We start from the raw sequence: 23,997 nt of genomic DNA on the forward strand, positions 1-23,997 counted from the left end.
ACTTGCTTGAATGACAGCCTTCCAAACAAGCCACTCGCTGGGCGGCCCTGCTGATGTTGTCTTAATGAGCGTCCCCGCTGCACCACGGGGCCGAGCTATAGCCAATGGGGCAATCTCTCACCTTGCCTGTGCGTGGCAGCATGGTACATTCGGGAGAGAGCAGCTCCCCTCGCAATCGAATGTTCCCCTTAGCAGATTGTACGTAGTAAGCCCCAGAAATCGCTTCCCCCCTACGGATACTCTCGCATCACTTTTGGAGCTCTAGCTGATTTCCGCCCCATGAGGCCGCCCCACCCGCTTGAACTCGTAGACGACATCGTGTTATTTGCCAATGGCTCCATGCTCACCCGGCTCCGTGACGCTCGTGGCCCTGATTACCACGTCCTGTCCCTTGCTGTCGGCCGGCTCGCCTCACACCAAGCTTCTCGAAAGTCCCGTCGTGTCCGCTAGCGGTTGTGTCTTACCCGACGGCGGCATCATGCCCCGCAGAAAAGAAGACAAAAAAGAATAGCTTCAAGTGACTGGTGTCGGTTAACTTTTGACGTTTTGCTGGACCCCATGCACCTTTAACCTTTTCTTTTCTTTTCCCTCCCCTTCCTGCCCGAAACAGCCACCATGGACTGGCAACGGCTGTTCCCGTCCCAGCCGCATCGGTCAGTCGTGAAGACAACCCGAAGGAATTGAGCTTCTTCAAGAGTGACCCTCGACAAAAAAAAAAAAAAAAAACCCCTTGCGCCCTTGCTTGGACCCGGCGATCTGCATGACGGCAAACCCGCCTTCCTGTCGGGATTCCGGGGTCCATCCCTTTCGACGCACGTCTCCCGAGGATCTTCAGACTCGACGTCGACAGGCCATTGAACTCTGACGACGCGCTTGCTGTTGCGACCCAAGAACAGAGGGGGCGGAGGAAGGAGTGCAGGTGTGAAATGAATGCGCCCGCGTCCCATAGTTGCAGCAAGAACTCCCGCATCAGCTTCAACCACCAACAGCCCTCTTCCGGGTCGCAGGCACGAAAACACACGGGGAGGCTTGTCCGAAGTTTGCGCCCCGCCTCCCTCGTCCTGTAGGGACAGCAATGGCTTGTTACTAGACGCGGTCCCATGGCCAGCTAAGATGCGCGGGGAAATCACCATGTTACTAACGGGAGGCGCAAGGAAGCTCGGGGCACAACAAGAAAGAAAGAAAAAAAGAAGAGAACAAAAAAAGCACGGCAACAGCGTTGAACCTGGGTGGTGGTGAGATTGGATATCGCGGCTGATATAGCTGATCAGGGCCATCGGCTTTACCCATCAAGAAGGCGAGATTAAGATATGGAGGAGGGGCACCGGAAAGTGGTTCCTTCATGAAAAGCCCTTTTTTTTATTTCCGCTCCCAGCACCGTTCATGCGTTTACGATCCGTACCTCGTGTAGGGAGGGCCATTTGCTCCGGACTGGGCTGAAACTTCTCTCTGCAATGGTCCTCTCCACGAAGGGGGCAGCTGTTGACAATCTTGCGTACCAACGGCTGTGATCGTGGCGTCTTGTCTCGTCTCATGGGGGTGGGGGGGGGTTCTCACAATGACGTTCTCGCCCTGCAAGGCTCTGGCTCTGACACTTGGTCTTTCGCTGGAGAAAACGAAGGCATTCAGAGACGGTATATAATACAGCCAGACGACGCACGTCTGTTCGATTAACTACACCAGCTCGGGGTTTCGAGCGAAACCCCCAGATTCCACCCGCCCTTGATCTGCTTTCTTCGCTCTGTCATGTCCCAACGCGATATTACTTATACAAAAACAAGGCTCACGCTCGTCGACCGACGACCGGCAGAGTCCCGGATATAACCTCGTGCTTTTTGCCCTCGAAGAACCCCTTTGGAAAGAAAAAGAAAAACAAAACCGTCAAACCCAGGTTTCACCGGGTACAGCTGGATACTCCCAACAAACCTTCCTTCTGGCCCAAACAGAAGCGGCTTGCGTTCACATGGCCATGGCGGCGCCCCTTCCCGTAGACATGCGCCGCATGTTCCCGTGGCCGACATCGCGCTGTGTTTCATACAACGTCAATTAATCTTACCCCCCAGCGCTTCTCCTTCTCCCTCTAATCCGACCTCGCTTCTCTGCTTCATGGAAAAGAGACGACAGCTCACTCATGGGTCACAGAAAATGTCAAAGTCGCCATCCGAGGCCACGAACACCGCGTCACTGAAGCTCTGCTGCGTGGCGGTGCTGATCGCCGCCTTGCATTCATCTGTACCCGTCATCGTCAGCGTGCTGCTTCTCATCCACTGCGACCGGAGACCACCTCTATCTCTTCTCTCCGGCCTCTTCACTAATGAGAGGGGTTTCGATGAGGGGGGGGGGGGGAAGGGAAAGGACACCAGCCGCGGGGGGCTGGACGGAGGCCAACTTACTGGACTGCTTGTCACATTCCGACACCGAAAACTTTTGGGACCCGTTGTTGGCGACGTCGGCGCACTTGTTCTTCTGGTTGTCGCACGCTCTGTTCGCCGCTGTCGCGAAGTCGGGCTGGTGGTCCGCGGCATCAGTATCCTAGTCCTCTCGCGCCCCGTGCAGCTAGAACCCGGCCAAGGTCATCACACTTACAAAGGTGTCGCCATCGACCTCAAACGGTCGTTCAGAGTTACTCGACTTTGTGATCTGTTCGCGTGCGCCGAAGATAAGTCAGCCAAAACGTCGTCTCTTCATCTTGATGCCGCATTTGGTCGTGCTTGTTCGGACTGAAACCGTGCGCCGCCCTCCCCCGAGGCCGCCGCATCGGGTATCACACCCAGAAGTCCCAGCCCGTCGATATCACCAGCCGCCAGAGAAAGAAAAAATAAAAAGGCGGAACAAGGTCTTGCTTGGGGGGCAACACAGGATCACGTACCGCGGGCGCCTTCACGCCTCCAAGGTTGCCGTCAAACGGCTGCAAGTTCTGTGAGTCCTGCCGCGGCAGCAGTCCCATCTTCCAGCCCATACGCATCTCCTCGCCAATGTCGTACGCCATCACGCCCGCGGAGGCGACGGCGACCGCCGAGAGGCCTCCGATCAATGTCAACGGCCGCATCGCTGATTATGCTTTTTCTTTTCTTCAATTACTGCTGATGCGTGCTTCCTCCTCTGCTGCCGCCGCGTTGACGTCGTCGGAAATCCTCGGCGGATTGGTCGTTTCGGGTTTGATTCGTCCCGTCCTCGTTTTGCTCAAGTTCGTACTCGTGATCGTGACAATGGACCTCCTCAGTAAGACCTCCAGGGTTCTTTTTCTTTACTTTGCAAGGGGCAGAGACAGCTCCTTCACCGGCGGCTCATCAGAAAGAAAAAAGGGGAATATGAAAGAGCGTCCGGGGACCGTGGCTCAACCTCGTCGATTGCGTGTATGGTGGTGGCGGGATCGATTCGTGGACGCCGCGTGGAATCTAAAAGGAACGGTCCGCGCCAGGGCTGAAAGGGAAAGAGGAGAGAACGACGAGTATGAGCAGAATCAAAAGTCAAATTTCGGTCCCTTGCACGACTGGCGAACGGATGGCCGACGCGGCCGGGGCAAATAAAACGACGCCGAGAGGGAAGGGGGATAAATACGGTTGGTTGGCTCTCGCAGAAGGGAGCGTACCTGAAACGCCAGAAGAAGCACTGTCCAAACAAAAACGCAAACAAAGCCCACCCAAAGGGCCGCGCCAAAATGTGACAGCACCCCTAGCCGTACACCCCCGAAACATCACTGAGACGGTTACGTCCATAACCATAACCGCAGACGGGCTCAGCCTTGCACCCGCTGCCCATGATGGCATGCACCCACGTGTCGATGCCCAGCCGGAATGGTCGGGCCTAGGTAGAGAGGACGATGCTTCTGCCTACCCAGCTGTTCAGATGACACCCGGATGAGGGGCAGCAATCGTGCTGCTGATAATCGACATAGAGTTTAGGGAAGGGGGGTCTGTCACTGGGGTCTTTCCCTTTTTGTCTTCACTGACAGGCATCACTTGTATCGGTTTAGATGTGGTATGTGCTCTGCTTTTGCCTTTGGCAGAAAACCTCATTTGGCGGTCGTGGTATTAAACTAATATTTAAGGTGCAAGCCATGAAAACCCAGTATGGTGGTATCCTTCTGACTTGCATCGCGTACGTTGTTTGTGTCTCTGCTGCCGTCGGTGCCCTGCCTGGTTGCGGGGTTCGCTCGGAGAGAAGCCACATTGGTCGGGTTTGGTCATCATACTGAAGTCCAACCGATAAAGAAGAGGAATTCCGCATTCTATGTACATGTGTTTTATCCATCAGGCCTTTAACTTCGCGATATGCAATCATGCCTGCCGTAGCAAATTCGGCAGTCCGAAACTCCGTTTGGCTGGCCGAGAGACGGGGAATGCCAGCCGCAATGTTTGATAGAAAAGAGAAATCATGGTGTATGCCCATTGTTGGACGAGACCGGGGGGAATCAACGCTTTCTTCCGCAATACAAACAATCATGACAAGACTCGGGTGGGCGTCATCTTTAGAAGTTTGACGATGCGTTGACTTGGTTCGGGGCGTGGTAGCTCTCGAGAGTCGACTGGAACGGGGTGCGGCCTGCTCCCTGGGCGCTGCCGACCTCGGCCTTGGGCTCGTTGCCGTACTGGTTGTTGTACTCCATGAGACCGTCGTTCTCCTCGGCGTGCTTCTTCTTACCCCAGATTCTCCACGCGACAAAGCCGAGGGCGCCGAGGACAATGGCACCACCAACACCTACCACAACACCAATGACAGTGTTACGAGTCTGGGTGGACATGCCGGAGGAAGAGTCGCCAGAGCTGGCATCGTTCAGGCCCGGGGTGGAGGTGACGGTGGACTCGGATGTGAAGGAGGTGGGCTGACCAGCGGAGTTGGTCGTGGTGATGACGGTCCGGATGGTGGAGGTGACGGGCTGAATGGTGGTGGAATGCTTGGAAGAAGTAGCACTGTCGCCATTGGTCGTGGGCCTGTCGCTGTTGGCAGCCGACGTGGCGCTGGTCTGCAGGGTAGTGGGAGCGGCAGAGTCGACAGGAGTGGTGGTTGCGGGAGCGTTGGCGCTCGTGGTCGGGGCCGGGGCGGCAGAGGTGGTAGTTTCGACAACGACAGTGGTGCTCGTGACGGGTGCAGGCGTTGTTGTTGTGGTCTCTGCGGGAGGGGCGGAAGTAGTTGGGGCGGCGGCACTTGTCGTCTCGGCGCCGCTGATTCCCGTTTGTCTCTTGACGACCTCATCGCGGGGCTCAGCTCTGAAGTCGAACCATGATGCCTGGGCAACAGAGGCGGCGGTGAGAAGCGGGAGCACGCTCGTAGGACGCATGGTGAATGACGGACGGGTACGGTGGGTGACGACGGTAGGGGAAAGTGGGTGCTGTCGTCGGGGAGGGACGAATACTTGTATAAAATATGCGCAGCCGAGGTTTCTCCCTCCTGTTCGTCAGATAAGGCGGCGAGTCGTCGGTGTGTGTGCCGAAAACCTAATTGATTGGTATGTGTTTCGGAGACGGGTGTGGCAAAGCAAGGCGAGTCGGTTCGTCTGGAATTTGCGGAAAGTTCTTTTCCTCGAGGTGGGCGGTGCCCGAGTGGGTACCAGATAGGAGGAGAACGGCGCGAGTCAAGAGGGGAAAGCGGGAGCGAGCGGTAGGTAGTTAGGTAAACAGTAGTACCTAGGTTAACAGTGATTTTGTTCTTTTCTTCGGGCAAGGGCGAAGTAAGAATGATGATGCAGAAGGGAAACGAGAGGAAGGAAGCAAGAGTAAGGGTAAGAAAAGGGGGGGGGAGGAAGCGAGCGAATGGATTTTATCAAGTGAAGGGATAATAAGGTAGGTGGTTGTGGTTGTTAGGTGTGGGTGGTGTGGAAACGGGGAGAGACAGAAAAACAAGACTTCTTTCCTCGTATTCAAGACGGGAAGAAGGAGGATTATACACCACCTAGTTGGTACTAGGATGGACTGGACGGTCAGCAGGCGCATGTGCCGGTTGTACCGGTGAAGTATTGTTGCAATTGAGGTACCGACTAGTGTTGGTGCTAGGGAGGTAACCTAGTAGGCTGTGGGGGAGCCTGTTGCACTGTCCCCGCGTGGTGGCTGTTCATGGCTTCTTCGCGGACCACAAGCGTCCATGGACGACGACAAGGCACGCACCAAGCACAACAACAAGGAGACCAGCAGGGGCAGATATCGGTACACTGCATTACGTACGCTGTACGTACAGTATGTACAATGTAGTTTACATACCTACTCTACCTCATGCACGCCATGTTAGAGAACAGGAAGCTGGGTTGGGCAAGGGAGGAAGAAAATGTGGTGACGGGGTTTTTCGCCTAAGATGCCAGGCTAAAAGTCCCCTGATGTGCTCGCTTGCTTGCTGCGTGATGACGACCTATTGATTGGTCGTGGAGTGGAGACGTTGGCCCGATGAAGTGGCGAAGCTAAGGGAACATGCAATCGTACCGAGGGAGTACAGTACGGATACTCTACCATGCATACTTCGCTGGCTTAGGGTAGTATGACATACCCCAACCACTCCTCCTTTTCTTTCAATTATCCGTAGCACCCCTCTCATTCGAACAAGCCTAACACCGTTTCTGGCACTGGGCACGTACTTGGGTGTCCGATACTTCAAGGAAGGTACTTGGGCAGGTACATACTTCAGTAGGTATGCACAGGTATGCAGGTACCTGAGGAGGCACTTTACTAGGTAGGTATTGCTGCCGACACCGAGAGAGTAGCCGAGAAGCAAGCCCCCCAAACTGTCAGCAACGTCTAGCGGCCAGGCCGTTGGGCAAACGGCCTCTTCTAGCCCTTCTAGCCCAGCAGATGCGCATCATCCACGTATTCCGAGTCGGCTACATTCCCGTTATAGGGCTGGTGCTGTCCTCTTTGTCTCTCATCGGGTGGTTTTTTCCATGCGCGGCAAATGCAGAAAGACCAAGCCTAGATGGGTGGCGTGCCGTCTCTTTGCTTGCTTTCTTCAATAGACGCTCAGGTCCCAAAAATAGCACGCCTCTGTCGGTCTGTTAGTTCATCAGTCCGCCGCTCGCGGTTGTCCTCTTGTCCGCAGAGCCGGACTGGACATAATGCATCATGGTACCTGCGGTCAAGTAGTTAGGTAGGTCGGTAGGTAGGTAGCAGGTGTAGGTACCTTACAATGTAGCTGAACTGCAACGTACAAACCATCAGAAACGAGAGCAATGCAATGCCTACCAAGTATCCGTAATGCAGCATGCCATGCCTGCTCTGAGCCGATCTTGTCTCTATTTTCGGCTATTTCTTTTTCATTCAGGGTCTTCCAAGCCCGTCCCCGCCACACACCGTCCCCCCTTACAGTCTTCGTCATTCCTCCCGGCTTCTTTGAGGAATCCGGATTCCGCCGTCGTTTCTGAGGCCGGCATTCGTCGGCTGCTCTCCGCCGTCCCTTTTCCACATTGACAATCCTCCGGTATACTAAGGGTCTTATAGGGGTCCCAGTCCATGACACTGGCCAAGCATAGGTAGCTCGGACGCTGAGCTTCGCCTCGCTGGGTCATTTAGACCTATTCTCCGCGGGGGCCGACGTCATTCCTGCACTCGAGCGTTGTCCTTGCTCTGAATAAAAAAAACATGTCCGCAGCATGCAGGGTGATGCTTGCCGACAACAGTCACCGTGTGTAGACAGTGCGTGTGTGCACTGTAGCCGTGTCGTCTGTGGTGCGACCGGCTTCAGCATCTCCAAGGGGGGAACTTGATCCGCCAAATATTCGTCGGCTCTCGGAAACGCCCTCCAGTGTGATACGCGTGCGCCCGCGAATTTCCAGATGAACCTCCCAAAGACGAGCTGATGCGAAATGAAAACACTGGATCGAGGACCGCGTTTCGTCCCGTCCAAATTCCATCCACCAACCAGGGCACCCACGACACCCTTGCGAAAAGCCTCATCTCCTACGACCCTCGTCGTCGTGGGGTCCTCTTCTTCCTACACCCCGGAGACACGGAGAAGCGGCAGCAGCCAGAGGCACGGGTTAGGTTAGCGGTGTTTACAGCAGCACTACCCCCGCGAGCGGACACTTTCTGGACTTCGCAGCCTCTCCATCCCCAACAGAGACGGTGGCTGACCGAGCAACAGACTACGCTCTGAATCGGTCGTCCACCCGAACGTGGACTTGTTGTTTCCTCGCTATACTGCCAGCTGAGCCATCTCCCCGTCCGAGTGTGACAAAATTGGGAAAATCCAGACGCGAGGCTCCTCCTCCTACCGGGCAATGTTCACCGTGTGTTTACTATGTACTCAACACCTACCTAGAGCGGTTAGTTTACACTTAAGGGTAGGCCGCACTGACGCCTAAAATCAATACGGGAACCGATCTCCCGCTTGACAAAACTTAAAGACATCTCCAAATACATCATGATAAACTTTACTTGGTGATTCTCCTTGAAAGGACTTACTTGTCTGGCCAACCCCCACAACCCAAAAGCCACTAATCGACCAGCCGTCGTAGCAATCTTAAAGAATCCTCACTGCGCAACGCCATTGCCTAAACATCGCAAACATGAGTTGCGGAGTATCAGGTTCACTCACCACGTTACACACTTCCTTGCTATTCAACGCTAGGAGAAAAACATTCGACAAAGACGTCTCGATTGTTGTTGATCCCACAAGGGGTACCATCGAGGATGTATATCATCGGACAGATGACGGCCATTTCACAGTGGATGAGACGGGCATCGACCTTCGCGGGAAAGTTGTGATGCCCGGATTTGTCGACGCCCACACGCACGTGTTTTTGCATTCATACGAGTGAGCTATGACGGAATCGGAATACCGCGAGCCTTTCATCTGACTGAAGCTTAGTGAGGCTTCCTCTACCGTCCAGATGCGAGACGAAGGCATCGTGGAGCGAATCGTTCGTGCTACCAATCATCTCCGCGCCGCGCTGCTGTCCGGCTATACCACGTACAGAGACCCGGGTACCGAGGGGATGCGGTCGTTTGACGCGAACCTTCGAGACTGTGTCAACCGAGGGCTTCTTCCGGGCCCCCGCCTGTTCGTCGCCACCGAGTGCCTTGCAAGCACCGGCTCATATGAGGTCCGTCACGAGAACACACTGGCCAAGCTGCCACGCATCTCTGATGCCTGTGATGGACCAGTGGGCGTTCGCCAAGCAGTCCGACGCCGCATGGCCGACGCCGCGGATATCATCAAGTTCTACGCCGATTATCGACGGAGGATGATGCGGTTTCCACCTCCAATCCAGCCACCACACGATGCGATTCCATTCTTGCCCGCCGATCCCAATCCGGCAGTGGTCATGTTCAACCAGGAGGAAATGGACGCCATCGTGCAAGAAGCGAAGCTGGGCGGTTTGCCGGTGGCATGCCACGCTGGCACCGCAAAGGGCGCGATCATGGCCGTCAAGGCAGGAGTCGACACCATTGAGCACTGCAACGAGGCGACCGACGAAGTCTTCCGGGAAATGCGCCGGCACGGGACCATCTTCGTCCCTACCCTGGCGGTGCTTCGGAATTCGCCAGACTTTGCCAACATTAGCAAACGGGTCAAGAGAGCGCACGACCTCGGCGTACGTCTTGCTGCCGGCGGCGATACAGGAGCCTTTCCCCACGGGGAGGGTGCTGTGGAGATGGAGCTTATGATCCGGGCCGGGATTCCCGTGGCGGATGTGTTAGAAGCATGCGTCATTGGCGGCTGGGAGAGCTGCGGCAAGGACAAGAGCGGGTTTTCCTTCGGTTCGATTGAAAAGGGGTACCGAGCCGACATCATTGCCCTGGAGACGGACCCGAGAACGGATCTCGGGGCTTTGCAGAAAGTCGACTTTGTCATGAAGGACGGCAAGGTCTGGAAGAAGGACGGTCGGCCAGTCGGCTTCATTGAGGAGCAGGCGGCTAGGCCGCATCACGAGGAAGAGTCAGACTGGGTTGTTATTTGAATGTCGTCATATGGCACCTATCGGATGCGGTTGGCCAGTTGTCCGTATGCACCAGCTAGCCATCGAGAGCATTCAGGTCACATTCTTGCAGTCATATGACCTTCAATCTTGGACAGATACAGACTGGATACAACCGAGCAGCCTCAGATCACTTATTCCCGTCCTCGGCACCTCTATTTCCTTAACCTTCGGCGCTTACCGAACGGGCATTTCACTGATGCCCCGAGAGCTACAATAGAGATTACTGACGAGTCTTCGATGCTTGCTAGTTACATCGCACGTTCGGGTCCGCCAGATCCAGGCCAACGGCGGAGGAACTCGCCCATTGGCAAATGATCCCACCAGATCCCCGCACTTTTTCCGTGGAGGAGGCCGACAAAGTTTAACGTAACTGTGATCTCATGCTTGCTTGATACCCGGAATGGCTGCATACGCATGGAACAAGCTTTCCAAGCTCACGGGCATCGGACGATCGTCTCGTATGCAAAGCTTGTCACACCCGTTCTTCCGAACATCTTCAGTCGTCCTCAGAGGCGCATAGCACGCTGCTGCACCTTCCCGATCAAGATGAGGGGAAACAAACTTATTGATTGCTGCAAATTTTAAAGGCTGAACTTGCGCTGAAATTGGAGCCAGGGCATCACCTGGATGAATATCATGGTTTTGGAGTTCGCGACTAAGACCCGAGGTTCATCAAAATATATAATGTACTAACGGCATGTCCACTAGCATTCTCTTTCAACAGCCAAGTTACCCATCGGTTGTCATCCAAAATGAGAAAATCACTATTCTCAATCGCCGCGTTGGCTCTCAGTATCTGCTCTGCCTTGTCGACGGGCGCCACCGGAGGACGTCCTCCTACCCTCATCACAGACGCCCACAAGAGAGACCGGCTTCAGGATGTAGTGACCTGGGATGACCACTCGCTCTATGTCCGCGGCGAGCGCGTGATGATCTTTTCCGGAGAGATCCATCCCTTCCGTCTACCCGTCCCGTCCCTCTGGCTGGACCTGTTCCAAAAGGTCAAGGCCCTGGGCCTCAACACTGTCAGCTTCTACGTCGACTGGGCTCTCCTCGAGGGCAAGGCCGGCGACTTCAACGCCGATGGCGTCTTCGACCTCCAGCCGTTCTTTGACGCCGCGACCAAGGCCGGCGTGTATCTCATTGCGCGACCGGGACCGTACATCAACGCCGAGGCCTCTGGTGGCGGGTTTCCCGGGTGGCTAGCGAGGATTCAGGGGAGGCTAAGGACTTCGGATCCCGAATTTCTGTCGGCGACGGACAAGTATGCTCTTACACAAGGACTGATTAGTTGGCTGAACCGTGTGGCTCATCTCTTATACTAGCTACATGGCGAGGATCTGTGGCATCATCGCCAAGGCTCAAATCACCAACGGGGGGCCGGTCATTCTGTTACAGTCGGAGAACGAGTACAGCAACTTTGAGAACGGCAGCAGGAATGACGGGAAGTACTTTCAATACGTCATCGACCAGGCACGCAAAGCCGGGATCGTCATCCCGATCATCAACAACGATGCCAGACCTGCGGGGAACAATGCGCCTGGAACGGGTATAGGAGCCGTGGATATTTATGTATGAGATATTCGCTTCGAGTGACGGTTCACAGCTAACGAGTCTAGGGACACGATTCTTACCCTTTGGGCTTCGATTGCGTGAGCAATCCTGACAGCATTCTAGACCATATAGCATGTCGTACTAACTAGCCATTGATGCGCAGTCAAATCCGAACACATGGCCGGACAACAGACTACCTACGAATTTTCGAGCACTGCATTTACAGCAGAGCTCCATGACTCCGTATTCAATAATAGAGGTATGCTCATTGGACCCATTCAACAATAGTAAGCTCATGTGCTGTAGTTTCAGGGTGGCTCCTTTGACCCATTCGGCGGGCCTGGTTTCGAGAAATGCGCCGCCTTGGTTAACCATGAATTCGAGCGGGTATTTTATAAGAACAACTTCGCAGCCGGCGTCACCATATATAACCTCTATATGGTTGGTGACACCCCTTCTCCAAACACCTTTTGAGCCCACAGCAAACTGATGCTCTCTCAGATTTTTGGCGGCACAAACTGGGGTAACCTGGGCCACCCAGACGGTTACACATCCTATGATTATGGCGCAGTAAGTCCATGATGTGCTAGAGGCATGGCGTCAAGCCGACTAACGCTCGGGAAGGCGATCACAGAGGAACGAGGCATCGGCAGAGAGAAGTTTTCCGAACTGAAACTCGAAGCCCAATTTTTGAAAGTCTCGCCCGCGTATCTGACCGCAACGCCCTACAACTCGACCGTGGGCGTCTATAGCAATGCCACCGGCATTACCGTGACGCCTCTGTTGGGAAACGGCACCGGCTCGTTCTTCGTAGTGCGCCACAGCAACTATTCCAACCTGGCCACGACGGAGTACGCCCTCCGGCTGCCAACGTCCGAGGGGAACATCACGGTTCCTCGGTTCCGCGGGCTGCTCCGGCTCGGACGCCGCGACTCAAAGGTCGTGGTGACCGATTACCGGGTCGGAAACACAACCGTCCTGTACTCGACGGCAGAGATCTTCACGTGGAAAGAGTACAACGACCAGACAGTCCTCGTTGTCTATGGTGGTCCCGATGAGACCCATGAAATGGCGATCAAAACGAACGCGACGCCTACCATTATGGAGGGAACCAGCGTTGACCACCACGATGTCAACGGCACTTTGGTCTTGTCCTGGGCGACCTCACCAGCTCGCCGAGTTGTCCAAGTCGGTCACCTCTTCGTCTACATCCTAGGTAAGTGCAAGCCTGCAAAAATTGCAAGAACGAGAGGCTTTCCCACTGATAACGATAAGATCGTAACTCCGCGTACAACTACTGGGTCACGGACAAACCGGGGGGAGGCAGCCAGCCCTCCTATGGGACGTCGGTCATGAATCCTGACTCGCTAATCATAAACGGCGGCTACCTCGTCAGGTCGGTCTCGACACAAGGTGACACGCTCCGGATTCAAGCAGACCTCAACCGCACCACCGAGCTGGAGATCATCGGCGTCGGTACGGAGGTCGCAAAGCTCGAAGTCAACGGGAAGTCACTGGACCACACGACGAACAATTTGACGAACTGGGTGGCGCGCCCGTCCCTCGTGGACATCCCTTTCACCGTCCCGGACCTGAAGACGCTCAACTGGACTTTCCTCGACTCGCTTCCAGAGATCCGCCCAGGCTACGACGACTCGGCCTGGCCGCTCGCCAACCACATCACCACCAACAACACAGTCGCCAACCTCACGACCCCCGTCTCCCTCTTCGCCTCCGACTACGGCTTCCATGCGGGGACCCTCGTCTACCGGGGCTATTTTACCGCCGCCGGCACCGAAGACACGCTCAACATCACGACCCAGGGTGGCTCCGCCTATGCGAGCTCCCTCTGGCTCAACGACACGTTCCTCGGCTCCTTCGCCAACAGCCACGACGACGTCGCGGAGAACAACAACTCCAACTACACCCTCGCGGGCCTGACGACCGCGGGCGCGACGTACGTCCTCACCGTCCTTGTCGACACGATGGGACTGGAGGAGAACTTTGTCATCGCGGCCGACGCAATGAAGTCCCCGCGCGGCATCATGTCCTACAGCATCACGTCTTCCCCGCCCGGATGCGCGCCGCCGACGAACGTCACGGCGTGGAAGGTGACAGGGAACCTCGGCGGCGAGGACTACGCGGACCGGTTTCGGGGCCCGCTGAACGAGGGTGGGCTATTCTTCGAGCGCCAGGGGTACCACCTCTCCGACCCGCCGGCGACGGCCTTTGCGAAGCAGAGGTCGCCGATGGAGGGCACCGACGGTCCCGGTGTGGCGTTCTATGCCGCGACGCTAGAGCTGAGCCTCCCGGCCTCGGACCTCGACATCCCCCTGGCCTTCGTCCTGGACGATATGGACCCGTCCTCATCCGCCGACGGCGGCGCCTACCGGGCGATACTCTACGTCAACGGGTTCCAGTTCGGCAAGTACATCAGCAACCTCGGCCCGCAGACGAGGTTCCCCGTGCCGGAGGGCGTGCTCCGCTACCAGGGTGCTAACTCGGTCGGGCTGGCCGTCTGGGCCCTCGGCAAAGGCGGGGCGCGGGTGCGGGACTTCCGGCTGGAGGCCGGGGAGGTCGTGACGACAGGGCGGGAGGAGGTGAAGGTCGTCGCCGGGCCGGCATGGAGCCCGAGGGCGGGGGCGTACTAGACGGTGGTCCCTGGAGTGTTTGCTTCCCCCTCCGGCTCATACTCCTAACTGCTACTATTTCAGGGTTGTGCAGGTTTTTAATGTGTTGTTGCAGACTTGAACTGCAAAGCAAAAGGCCGGGACGAGAAAGACTTTTGGTACCGTGGCATCGGGTCGACGGTGAGCCTATAGTCTCGAAGAGCGACGAGGTTTAGAAACCGAAATCATAAAAGACTTCGTAGCTTCAACCCAATGATTCGCATATTGTGTCCAGCGGCACAGACACTCCTACGAGTAAGTTGGGAAGCATTACGACAAAAGTACATCATCTGCTTGCGATGCGTGCACTAGCGGGATGGAGCTTGTGTACCTCTTGGACCTAAAGACGGTTCAAATCGAAGATAGATATCTGTCACTCATACCAACATGTCGAAATGTCGTCAACCGTTACCACCTGCGACGAAAGCTTTCGTCCCGCTGTATTTCTGTGATTATCTCTCTAGCTAAGAGTGTTGCCTTCCGTATGTGTACTTTATACTTGCTAGTAGTACTTGACTCGTACGGGTGTTGCAACTCGGTCAACTGGTTTCAACCCATGAACAAGGTTTGTAAGGTTTGTAGATGCAGACGTTGCTAGTCATTGCATCCGTCCTTGTTCCCGTACCGTCACGTGGAATGGTTATTCCAACAGAAAGTATGTTTTTCTTTCTTTCTTTTTCTCATATATCATCAAAAAACATATCGCTAATGCCGATCAAGTTTTACTTATGGTCGTGATAGGGGGCTCTTTAGGCCGCGTACTAGTCAAGATCACCCTCGTCCGCACGCCTCCACGATCGGGAGGCGGTTTTTGCTATCTGCTCCTCCGCGACGGGCCGCACCCCCCTTTCTGAAGGTGAAGGTGGTGCAGAGAACCACTCCACAGCTTGGCGCACATGGTGCTGCTGGTGCGTCGACCTGCACTCCCACCACCCTGATTGGAGCAGAGTCTCCGGGCTGGGCAAGGCTGTGACTTGTGCGTGGGCTGAACCGGACCGTTGACGCTTGGAAACCACGCAGCTGCAAGTAGTGGCAGACATCGTCAACACCTACTACGCCCATAGCGAGTCGTCGGAGAACACGCGGCTCCGCGAGAAGGACGTCGTGAGCGGAAGCCCGGACGACTCTGCTCAGGGCCGCGGAGTCGACGTCTCGCGACTGGAGGCGTTCGTGATGGAGAGCGAACCCCTGAAAGAACTCAAACGGAAGTTGGAGTTTTTGGGGACGACGCCCATATGGCGTGATCATTCCTCTCGATCCGTGTTCTGGAGGGCCGTGACTTGCATTCAGAACGCCGCCGACCGCTGGAGACGCCGGCAATCCGCAGGTATTTCTCCAGACTCGACGGCAGGGCAGATTCAGTGGCGCTGTGTAAGTTGGAGATCATGCATCCCCCCTTTACTCGAGCGATCAATAATATGAACAAACTTCAAAGCCTGCATGTGGCAGGGTTGTGCTGGACGAATATATCGAGAACAGCCCTGACGCCCTCTCGCGGCTCGAAGAGCTCCTCGGCGGGTATTCGACGTTGAGATGGGAGCAGCGAGCCCACTCCGCACCAGCTCGGCAGCCAGGTAACCCTCAAACTAGAGAGGGTAACGGGCCCAGCGGCTTCCGCCGCTGGATATCCAGCTGGGCGAACCCGCCTCAGCATAATCTGCCCCGTCAACGTGAAGATGCCGGCTCCTCCAACGGCGACGAAGACCCCTAATCCTGTAAGGGTACGGGGCAGCAGCCGGATCGACCGACAAGCAAACGTCACAGCTTCGTCCTGCTGTGCATCCCCTTCATGCGGTGGGGCACCAAAGCCCACCAGCCGGACGTGTGCGCCGTCCGCTCCGACCAAGCCTTCTTCCGCCTCCTGCGCATGTCCCACGTCGCGTACCGGACGCAGCATCCGTGGAGCTGGCTCAAGAGGGTAACGCTCCTCAAGCTTGTAAAGGTAGAGTCACCATCCCGGATTTTAATCACCATTGCCGGTCCTGTTTCTTCACGAATGCGCCAACCCTCAGTTCGACATGTTCCGGAACCAGCTGGTCAATATCTCTCAGCCCCCCTTCCCGCCCATCAGCGCGGACTTCGACCATGAGCCCGCCGAGACCGAGCCTCTGATCGGGGCCAACCTCACGATGCACCTCTTCGAGAACCCAGAGCACGCCGACATCTTCCCCGTGCTCTTCAAGAGAATACCCGGGAAGACAAGGGAGAGACTAGAGGCGTGCCCCGTCAGGGGAAGCTCTGTGGGTTGGGGCGTCCAGTACGTAGAGGCTCTGAACGTGCTTTATGTTTTCCTGTTTGGCTGCCTCGGATTCCTCGTCTGCCTCGGGATATCCGCCGCGTGGACGGTGGTGAAGCACGACATCCAGGGGGGGGTTCGCCATCGGCGGGTTTGTTCTCGCCTTCGTGCTATTTTGTGGTGGTATGCTTCACTCTTATGCTGCTTGATATTTCTCTCTGATTCCAAGTCTGTCTATGGTGCGCTACGGCCGATAGTCGCCGCAGTTGGCAATATTTGGCAAGCACAATCGAGTAAGTATATCTGCAAAGCCACGGGAGCCCCCGCATAGATGCCGTCAGTCAGCCACTTGGTGGCCTCGCTTGCGGCATCCGGGTCGCCTTCCGCGTGGGATACAACCAATAGAAAAGGAAAAGTGGAAGAAAGAAGAAAGACAGAGCAACATAGCCAGTAAACCGAGAGGATTGGGCATTCTGCGAGCACTGCAAAAAATGTTACAGAGCAATCGTCGTTCTAGGGATATATTCGAAGCGGCCTAGAGGGGAAATCCAAAGCCTAGGGTAACACATGACTTGGCAATCCGAAGGGCTGGCTACACAATCACCATACGCAACGCAGTCAGGAATCCTTGGAGGGTGATTCCACCCGCTTCCTCTCGGTCCCCTTCACCCGGATCAGCAGAGCTGTGTTTCAAAGCTAGACGTTCAGGACCGTTATCAACAGCCGAGCTTAGCCACCGCGGACGCTAACAGTGACGGTGAAGTTTTGCGGCTTCACAAAGGTCCAGTTCTTAGTTCCCCAAAAATCTTCGGGCCTTTCCAGCTTAAAGTCAAAGTCGCGAACGAGACGCGGAACCAGCTTGGCTATCTCGAGCATGGAGATGTGCCTCCCGATGCAAGTTCGACTGCCGAGCCCAAACTGGAGGGTGGAGACCGTCAGCCAAGACAAGTGCATCATCTACGTGTTCTGTGGGTTGGTATGGTACTCACCGGAATCCAATGGCGGTTCATGAGCGCGAGCTTGCTCTCGTCTTCGATGAGCCACCTCTCCGGCCGGAACTCATCAGGGTCTTCGAAGATGAGCTCGTTCCTATTCTCCACCCAGCAGTGAATTGACACCTTCTTCTGTGCGTTCCTGTTAGCCACATGATATAACGAGGTCAAAAGGGGAGGGATCATCCTTACTCCCGCTGGGAAAAATCGACCAGCGATAGTAGCACCGCCTTCGGGCACCACCCGCTCAATCGGCACGCCGAACGCCGGGTGGAGTCGCAGGGCCTCCTTAATAACGGCTTGAAGAAAAGGCATGCCCAGGGCCTCGTGGAAAGTGAAATCTTTCTTGTGACATGGCTGGACCGCATCGGCTTCTTCCCGCAGCTTCAAATAGCAGTCGGGCGTCTTCAGCAGATAGTAAAGGATGGCAGACAGGCTGATGCCCGTCGTATCAGAGCCCGCCCTTACGTTGGCAGCGCTACCAGAATATATGTGCATCAATGTGAAGTTTGTAGGGTCCGCCTCGTGCTTCTGGAGGAACTTTTCAAGAAACGACTGCATTGTGCTGCTTTCTTCCTTGTCTGGCTCTCGTGTTGCCGTCTTGGTGTTGGCACGGTACATGTGAATTTGCTGTTCAACAAACCTGTCGACACAAGCAAATCCTGATTTGTCTCCAGAGAGCCATCTTCGAAGAAGGGTCACAGGCACGCAGAGAGATGGGTACATGGCAAGGTGGAAGGAACCATATAGCGCTCCTTCGATGGCAGAGATGATCCCATGGATATCCTCGCCCCGGTCTAGGAAGCCGAATCTGGCCCCATATGTGATCAGGCCGATCACGTCGAATGAATAACACTGGAGCCAGTGGCCAAGGTCGATTGGCAAGCCGCCAACAGAAACCTCTTCTAGACGCTGTTTGAGGACACGAGCGCACTCATCCACATATGGCTCGTAGGATATGAGGACGGTCAGAGAGTACACGTTCTTAAGTTGCCTCCGCAGCTGAGAGTGCACTTTGGGGTTCTCGACGGCGAACATGTTCCAGTCTTGTTCCTTTCGTAGGGCGTATGAACGATACAACGAGCTCTTGACAAATGAGTTTCCCTGGCTGAAAATGATCTTGGGCGCCTCTAGGTCCTTGATACTGTATCTGTCGGGGCCATATCTTACAATAGCGCCTGGGCTTTGAGTCAGAAATAGATCGTACGAGTCTTACAGAACACGGGTCGGTGATGGTTTGGGCTTGTTACCGTGCTTTTTATGGAGTGCTATGAAATCCTGCTCGACATGACCTTGGTGCACTCGCCATACAAACCACGCATCGGTGTAGCGGGCCAGGAACGGCCCTGGAACGGAGCGTAAGGGGGACAAGAAAGGTCGCACAAGGTAGAATGCGCAAATCAGCCCTGTAATAGCGTAGAATAGGGTGTCAAGGCCAGAAAGGCCTGAAAGAGCGGCCGTAAATAAGCCAGAGGATCCCATTTTTGCTTTCCCACTAACTAGACACAAGAATATAAGGTTACTTGGCGGAGTTGAGGAGGAAAACACAAGAGCCACGAGGCGTAGTCGAGGGGCGTGCTTCTTATATGCGGTATATCAATTAGTCGATAAAGTTGACTTCATCTAAACTATCCATACAAACACTCAGACTTTAATAAGTGGAGAACGGCGAACCTGAGTATGATTACTGACTATTCATTCGGCGTTGAGTGGTGTGGACATGTAGAGACGGCGTAACATGACGACGCCGAAATTTCATTCATTAATATACCCCGCAACCCCGGTAGAAACTACCTCACTGGGTGTTCCCTTCCCTCGATTGATCGTCTCTACACAAGGAGCCGCCGGACGCAGATGGAGAAGGTTAGACGGATCGGACACTACCCATATCGCTCATCTCAGTGCCATCGTTGTCGGTTCCGCGCCGCCGGCTCGTCTTATCGGCTATTAGAACATGACTGGCAAGGCAAGTGATGGGTTTTGGCGAATTCTCCCAGGTGAAGACCGCGGCGGCCACCATGAGAGAGCAGGCAATGATCATGAAGATGATCTGGTCTCTGAATGCAATGGCATAGACGCTTTGGACAAGGTGCAGCAGGTTTTCGTTCCAATGAGAAGATGCTGTAGGCGTTTGGTAAAGGACGGCGAGTTGTTCCTTGGGAAGGTGCCTGTTCAAGGCATCGAGACGCTTGTTGAAGAGAGCAGTGCAGACGGCGACGCCAAGGCAGCTGCCGAGAGCACGGGCTTGAGCCAGGGCTCCTTGGGCGACGGCATGGTCCTGGGTGGAGTCGGTCTCCACCCCGGAGAGTATGGTAGCGGAGCCGAAGACAAGACCGACACCGAGTCCGAAAATGGACGTGAACCCGTAGGCAGGAACAAACGAGGAGCCGACGGACGAAACGATGAGCATCAGGCTGATACCAATCAGCTGCGCCACCGAGGCGACAATCATGACAAGAGCGGAGTTGTTGGATCTGGAGCAGATTGCTCCGGCGAGGAATGACCCCAATGCACAGGCGCCCAGCATGGGAAGAAGGTAGAGACTTGATCGGAGGGGTGTTTCTTGCTCGATGACCTGCATGCGCTCCGGAATGATGACAGTCAAAGCCACGTATGGGAGCCCAGTCAAGAAAGTGACAGCCAAACCGCCCATGAAGGGACGCCGCCGAGCCAGTTGGACGGGAAAGACGGGTTCGATGTGAACGCAACCAACGTGGTCAGGATACTGGCAGTATTTGACAAAGAGATAGGTTTCGCTGATTCCGAAAAGAACCCAGTTAACTCCTGAAACGACGAAGCTGGTGATGACGCTAGGGTGGTTCCAGCCGTAGAGAGGAGAGCCGCCGCGCTCGACGGCAAACACAAGGAAGACGGAAGCCGCAAAGAGGGTGATCATGCCGGAAAAGTCGATTTTTTTCAAACCCCTTAAGGAAAATACCGTAAATACACGACGGTCTCTAGGATAACACAACGCAATGCAAAACATGGCGGCAATGCCGAGAGGGATGTTAATGCCAAAGATCCATCTCCAGGTGATCTTGGAGACAATGGCGCCTCCCAGAACTGGACCCAAAAGAAAGGCGACGGCGAGGGTGACTCCGATGAGGGCACCCATGAGGGGCGGGTTGTCGGCGGGACCATGCTCGAGAAGACAGGTCTGGGCGAGGCTATAGAGACCCGAGCCTCCGATGCCCTGGAGAGCGCGGCCGACGATCAACATCGGCATGCTGGTAGCGGCAGCGCACAAGAGGGAGAAGAGCAGGAAGACGGTCCAGCTGTAAAACAAGAGGGTCCGGCGGCCATAGATGTCACTGAACTTGGCGATGCCGACAGCGCAGCCCATGTAGGTGAGAAGATAGGCCAGTAGAACCCAGGGAGCATTGCCGTAATCGTCGAACTCTTCAGAGATAGTGATGAGAGAAGTGGCAATGATGGAGGTGTCCAGAGTAGCGAGGAAAAGGCCCAAGAGCAGACTTGTTGTTTAGCTACCTAGGCATCAGCCAAGGGTGTGGACAAAGTCTTACCTGATGACAATCAAGACCTTACGAATTCGGTTTTCACGCATGGAAACCAAGGAATGCTCGACGGGTTGGGAAGGTAGGTTGGAGGCGGCGAACCCAGCCGTGTCGCCCAACGAAGGGTTCGGGTACGAAAAATGATCAGGTATCTGACGATCGGAGCAGGTCTGAGCGGCCATGGTGGCGGTGGTTTAGAGACCCTGCCAATGACAAGATGACTGACAACGTAGAGATCTCAATCGTGCTTGCGTGGCGGACGATAGCGGTCGAGAGAGGCCGGCTGAAGCCCCTTTGGGACGAGGCTGAAGACGATTGGTTACAGAATCGACGGAGTCAATCAAGATGGGAGGATTCGAGGTAAGGTTGGGAGGTGAACAGGAGGCCAGGGGAGAGGGAGGTAATGTTAACCCAAGCAATAATGTGACTGCTCCTAGAAAGGAAGCGGCAACTCCCAGCCTGGTACTTGCCAGGTGTGACTGCCTTTCTCAAAGAAAAGTTAGGTACTCAGGGAAGGAAGGATGAGGTGGGGTATTTCGGCAACCGAACCGATGTAACTTGAAGATAACTTGAGGAAGGTACCTAGGTGTGTGTGGAGGTAGGGAGGGACCCGGGCAGGCATGAGCAGTTTGTAAAACTTCCCCTTTCGGTGACGATGCAAGGCAAAGAGGTCGAAAACTGAAGACACACACGACCACCACACACGACCACCACGAGAGCAGCAGCCGACTATACATACCCAGCTAAGCAGGTGGATATATCAACCGTTTCCCGGTGCCGTCATCCCAGAGCGACCGACGCCCCCGCGCCTTGCATGCTGCACTTACCCACAAAGCCCAAGACACTGGATTTCATGAGGCGTATTCCATACGGCCTTAATAGCTTTGACGTGAGATTTTCTCTGACAGTTGCACCTTGGGTAGGCGAAGACGTGGACAATGACGGGTGCTGTGCAAGGTGTGACCAATCTCGAGAAAGCATCAAGACCGAAAAGGGAACTCGTCAATCCCGGGGGACAAACAGCACAGTACATCGCAATCGACTCAGTGTAGCATCGACACCCTGCTCAAAGACAAAGGCCGCCTTGGTGGAGGTTCTGTGGAGGAGTAGGGGGGAGGGTTGATGACTGTGCATCTAACCTAGCTGAGATGGAACTTCATTTACCGTCATCATTTAGGGGGACAGGTATCCGTCCCAGTTCCCGTCTCTCAGATAGATACAGGCACAGGACTTGACACGACTCTTCTAGGTACCGTTCCCGTTGTCGTACGACCCCTGAACTCTCCAACGTTTCTGGGCTTCGTAAACAAGCCACTCAGACAAGCCATATGAAGGAACGAAATGGTTTATACTAAGCAACACTGTTTTGCACTGAGTCTCTTGTGCTGGTCCAACGGGAAGCTGACTGGCTATACTTGAACGATGCCGGGATCCGACTGTGGCACCTTGCGCACAACCAGCTCATGTTACAGGAGTAACGCGTACGAGGGAGAAATGAAGGAAGAGCGGCACGAAGACAGCGAACTGTGTACCGGATCTGTGTATACCCGACCAACGATAACGCCTGCAACTTATACACAGTAACCCCCACTTGGGCCATTGTGTTCCCAAATGCCTCGTGGTAGAGGCGCCACGATCCTACCCCCGCCCCAAGTGAAGTTGAAACAAGTCGGCATGGGCACCACCAGCACATTGTCGGCTCTGACGCCTCGACTGACGTTTTCTGCCATCTTGAAAGGGAGTGAAGAAAGAATGTCCGTTGTGTATCTGGAATCCGGGGTTAGGGCCGTAGAACAGACCCTGACTGGCCCCGGGTCGTGTGCGACCTCGCCTCCGACTTCCCTAATCGTCGCTAAAGTTCTGGAAAGCAGGTAGCTTTTGTTTGAGGGGGTTTTCGGGATTCTTTCTGCTTGTGGTTGTCGCTAAAGATAAAAGATGCTAGAATAATACATAATACGGGCCCTTTTTCGCGCCATGCTGATGCGTTCCACGCGAACCAGGGGCGACCTGTCTTCTTGAGTTCCCAGCTGTCGTACGCCAGCCCGTGGAACATGGGCGCGCTCTTCCGGTGGCTCAATCGTGCTACGGAGGACGGTGACTCTACCCTCCCCATGCCCACTTCGAACTCGGCCTTTTTTTTTTTCTTTTTGAGAAGTTTGCTACAAAGACTTGAGTGTTTCGTCAGTCGAGGAATCGCAGCCGTCTTTCAGAGGCATTTCCGCGGACCCTCATTGGCGGAAGCGGTCGAAGCTTGTGTAAGAGGAAGAGATTGTGTGTGAAGTCGGGATGGATCATCTGGTCGACCGAAGTTGCCCGGCCGGATGCAGTCGGGCCTTGGCTATGCCGACAGGCCACAAACACCAGCTTCCCCAAGGCAGTCTCCCCACAGCCCATGGAAGAACCTGCGGAAGCACCTACGGAACGATACAGGTCAAGCTGAAGTGTTTGAAAACGACCAAAAGGTGCCGGGCAAGCTTTCGGCGTTGCTGACAAGAACCATGCACCCCATATGGCGTGTCCCGTCCTACCCAGGTGTCATTGCTACTGTTTGATGGCCAGAGCTGTCTCTATCCTTTCACCACAGGTCAACTGACAGCTCCAATGTCTCAAATAGATCCTGCAGAAAACCACATGGAAACCCCCTTAACAGTGCCTATATGAGACCTCTTATTCAACCTGACTACTGGAGTGCTGCGTCACACGGCCCTGCCAGTGATGATCTTTCAAGAAGACCAGCAAAAGAGACATACGTTGAAGCGATTGTTGCATCGGACACCAGCACAGCCCTGATCTCAAGAAACTCCCTGGATATTCGAAACTCAGCATTTTGCAATGTGCCACTATGTTACTAGCGTTCCTCACAGCCCCCCTCTGACGGGCCACAGTACACCTAATGCTTCCAACCTTATTCAACATGTGACGATCCCACAGAAAGATCAGGCAGATCCGGAAACCTGCCCCATCGTCGTGATCCAAGGTTTGTAACCATCCCTGTCATCCAAAACCAGGTTGTGCAGCCAGCCTCACGAAGCTTTGTTACTGTCCTCTCCTTCCTACGTGGGACAACTACTCTTCTAGACCAATTCATGGGCAGTACAATGCCACGAGGAACCGGATGTACAGAGGA

The 23,997-nt window shown here is 55.0% G+C and overlaps 8 protein-coding genes across 8 annotated transcripts; 4 read left to right on the forward strand and 4 right to left on the reverse strand.

Moving 5' to 3' along the window:
• Window positions 1–179: 179 nt before the first annotated feature.
• On the forward strand, window positions 180–450 carry GLRG_02575 (uncharacterized protein; the record flags this gene model as incomplete). Its single annotated transcript, XM_008092584.1, has 2 exons — window positions 180–198; window positions 266–450. The coding sequence occupies 2 exons, from the start codon at window positions 180–182 to the stop codon at window positions 448–450; spliced, it is 204 nt and encodes a 67-aa protein (XP_008090775.1).
• A 1,679-nt stretch (window positions 451–2,129) lies between these two features.
• GLRG_02576 (uncharacterized protein) lies at window positions 2,130–3,049 on the reverse strand (the record flags this gene model as incomplete). The annotated part of the gene is made up of 4 exons (XM_008092585.1): window positions 2,130–2,230; window positions 2,394–2,508; window positions 2,587–2,640; window positions 2,870–3,049. The coding sequence occupies 4 exons, from the start codon at window positions 3,047–3,049 to the stop codon at window positions 2,130–2,132; spliced, it is 450 nt and encodes a 149-aa protein (XP_008090776.1).
• Window positions 3,050–4,471: 1,422 nt separating this feature from the next.
• GLRG_02577 (uncharacterized protein) lies at window positions 4,472–5,281 on the reverse strand (the record flags this gene model as incomplete). The annotated part of the gene is made up of 1 exon (XM_008092586.1): window positions 4,472–5,281. One exon carries the CDS (start codon window positions 5,279–5,281, stop codon window positions 4,472–4,474), a length of 810 nt encoding a protein of 269 aa, XP_008090777.1.
• Window positions 5,282–8,488: 3,207 nt separating this feature from the next.
• GLRG_02578 (amidohydrolase) lies at window positions 8,489–9,883 on the forward strand (the record flags this gene model as incomplete). Its single annotated transcript, XM_008092587.1, has 2 exons — window positions 8,489–8,736; window positions 8,791–9,883. The coding sequence occupies 2 exons, from the start codon at window positions 8,489–8,491 to the stop codon at window positions 9,881–9,883; spliced, it is 1,341 nt and encodes a 446-aa protein (XP_008090778.1).
• Window positions 9,884–10,656: 773 nt separating this feature from the next.
• GLRG_02579 (glycosyl hydrolase family 35) lies at window positions 10,657–14,109 on the forward strand (the record flags this gene model as incomplete). The annotated part of the gene is made up of 8 exons (XM_008092588.1): window positions 10,657–11,168; window positions 11,230–11,476; window positions 11,524–11,556; window positions 11,622–11,717; window positions 11,765–11,899; window positions 11,960–12,028; window positions 12,083–12,674; window positions 12,734–14,109. 8 exons carry the CDS (start codon window positions 10,657–10,659, stop codon window positions 14,107–14,109), a joined length of 3,060 nt encoding a protein of 1,019 aa, XP_008090779.1.
• Window positions 14,110–15,023: 914 nt separating this feature from the next.
• Window positions 15,024–16,694, forward strand: GLRG_02580 (uncharacterized protein; the record flags this gene model as incomplete). The annotated part of the gene is made up of 5 exons (XM_008092589.1): window positions 15,024–15,035; window positions 15,148–15,498; window positions 15,848–16,045; window positions 16,161–16,499; window positions 16,662–16,694. 5 exons carry the CDS (start codon window positions 15,024–15,026, stop codon window positions 16,692–16,694), a joined length of 933 nt encoding a protein of 310 aa, XP_008090780.1.
• A 398-nt stretch (window positions 16,695–17,092) lies between these two features.
• GLRG_02581 (cytochrome P450) lies at window positions 17,093–18,837 on the reverse strand (the record flags this gene model as incomplete). Its single annotated transcript, XM_008092590.1, has 4 exons — window positions 17,093–17,281; window positions 17,353–17,487; window positions 17,548–18,533; window positions 18,606–18,837. 4 exons carry the CDS (start codon window positions 18,835–18,837, stop codon window positions 17,093–17,095), a joined length of 1,542 nt encoding a protein of 513 aa, XP_008090781.1.
• Window positions 18,838–19,219: 382 nt separating this feature from the next.
• GLRG_02582 (major facilitator superfamily transporter) lies at window positions 19,220–21,052 on the reverse strand (the record flags this gene model as incomplete). Its single annotated transcript, XM_008092591.1, has 2 exons — window positions 19,220–20,828; window positions 20,880–21,052. The coding sequence occupies 2 exons, from the start codon at window positions 21,050–21,052 to the stop codon at window positions 19,220–19,222; spliced, it is 1,782 nt and encodes a 593-aa protein (XP_008090782.1).
• Between the last annotated feature and the right edge of the window lie 2,945 nt (window positions 21,053–23,997).

Source organism: Colletotrichum graminicola (genome assembly GCF_000149035.1).
Source record: "Colletotrichum graminicola M1.001 genomic scaffold supercont1.5, whole genome shotgun sequence".
Classification (NCBI taxonomy): Eukaryota; Fungi; Ascomycota; class Sordariomycetes; order Glomerellales; family Glomerellaceae; genus Colletotrichum; species Colletotrichum graminicola.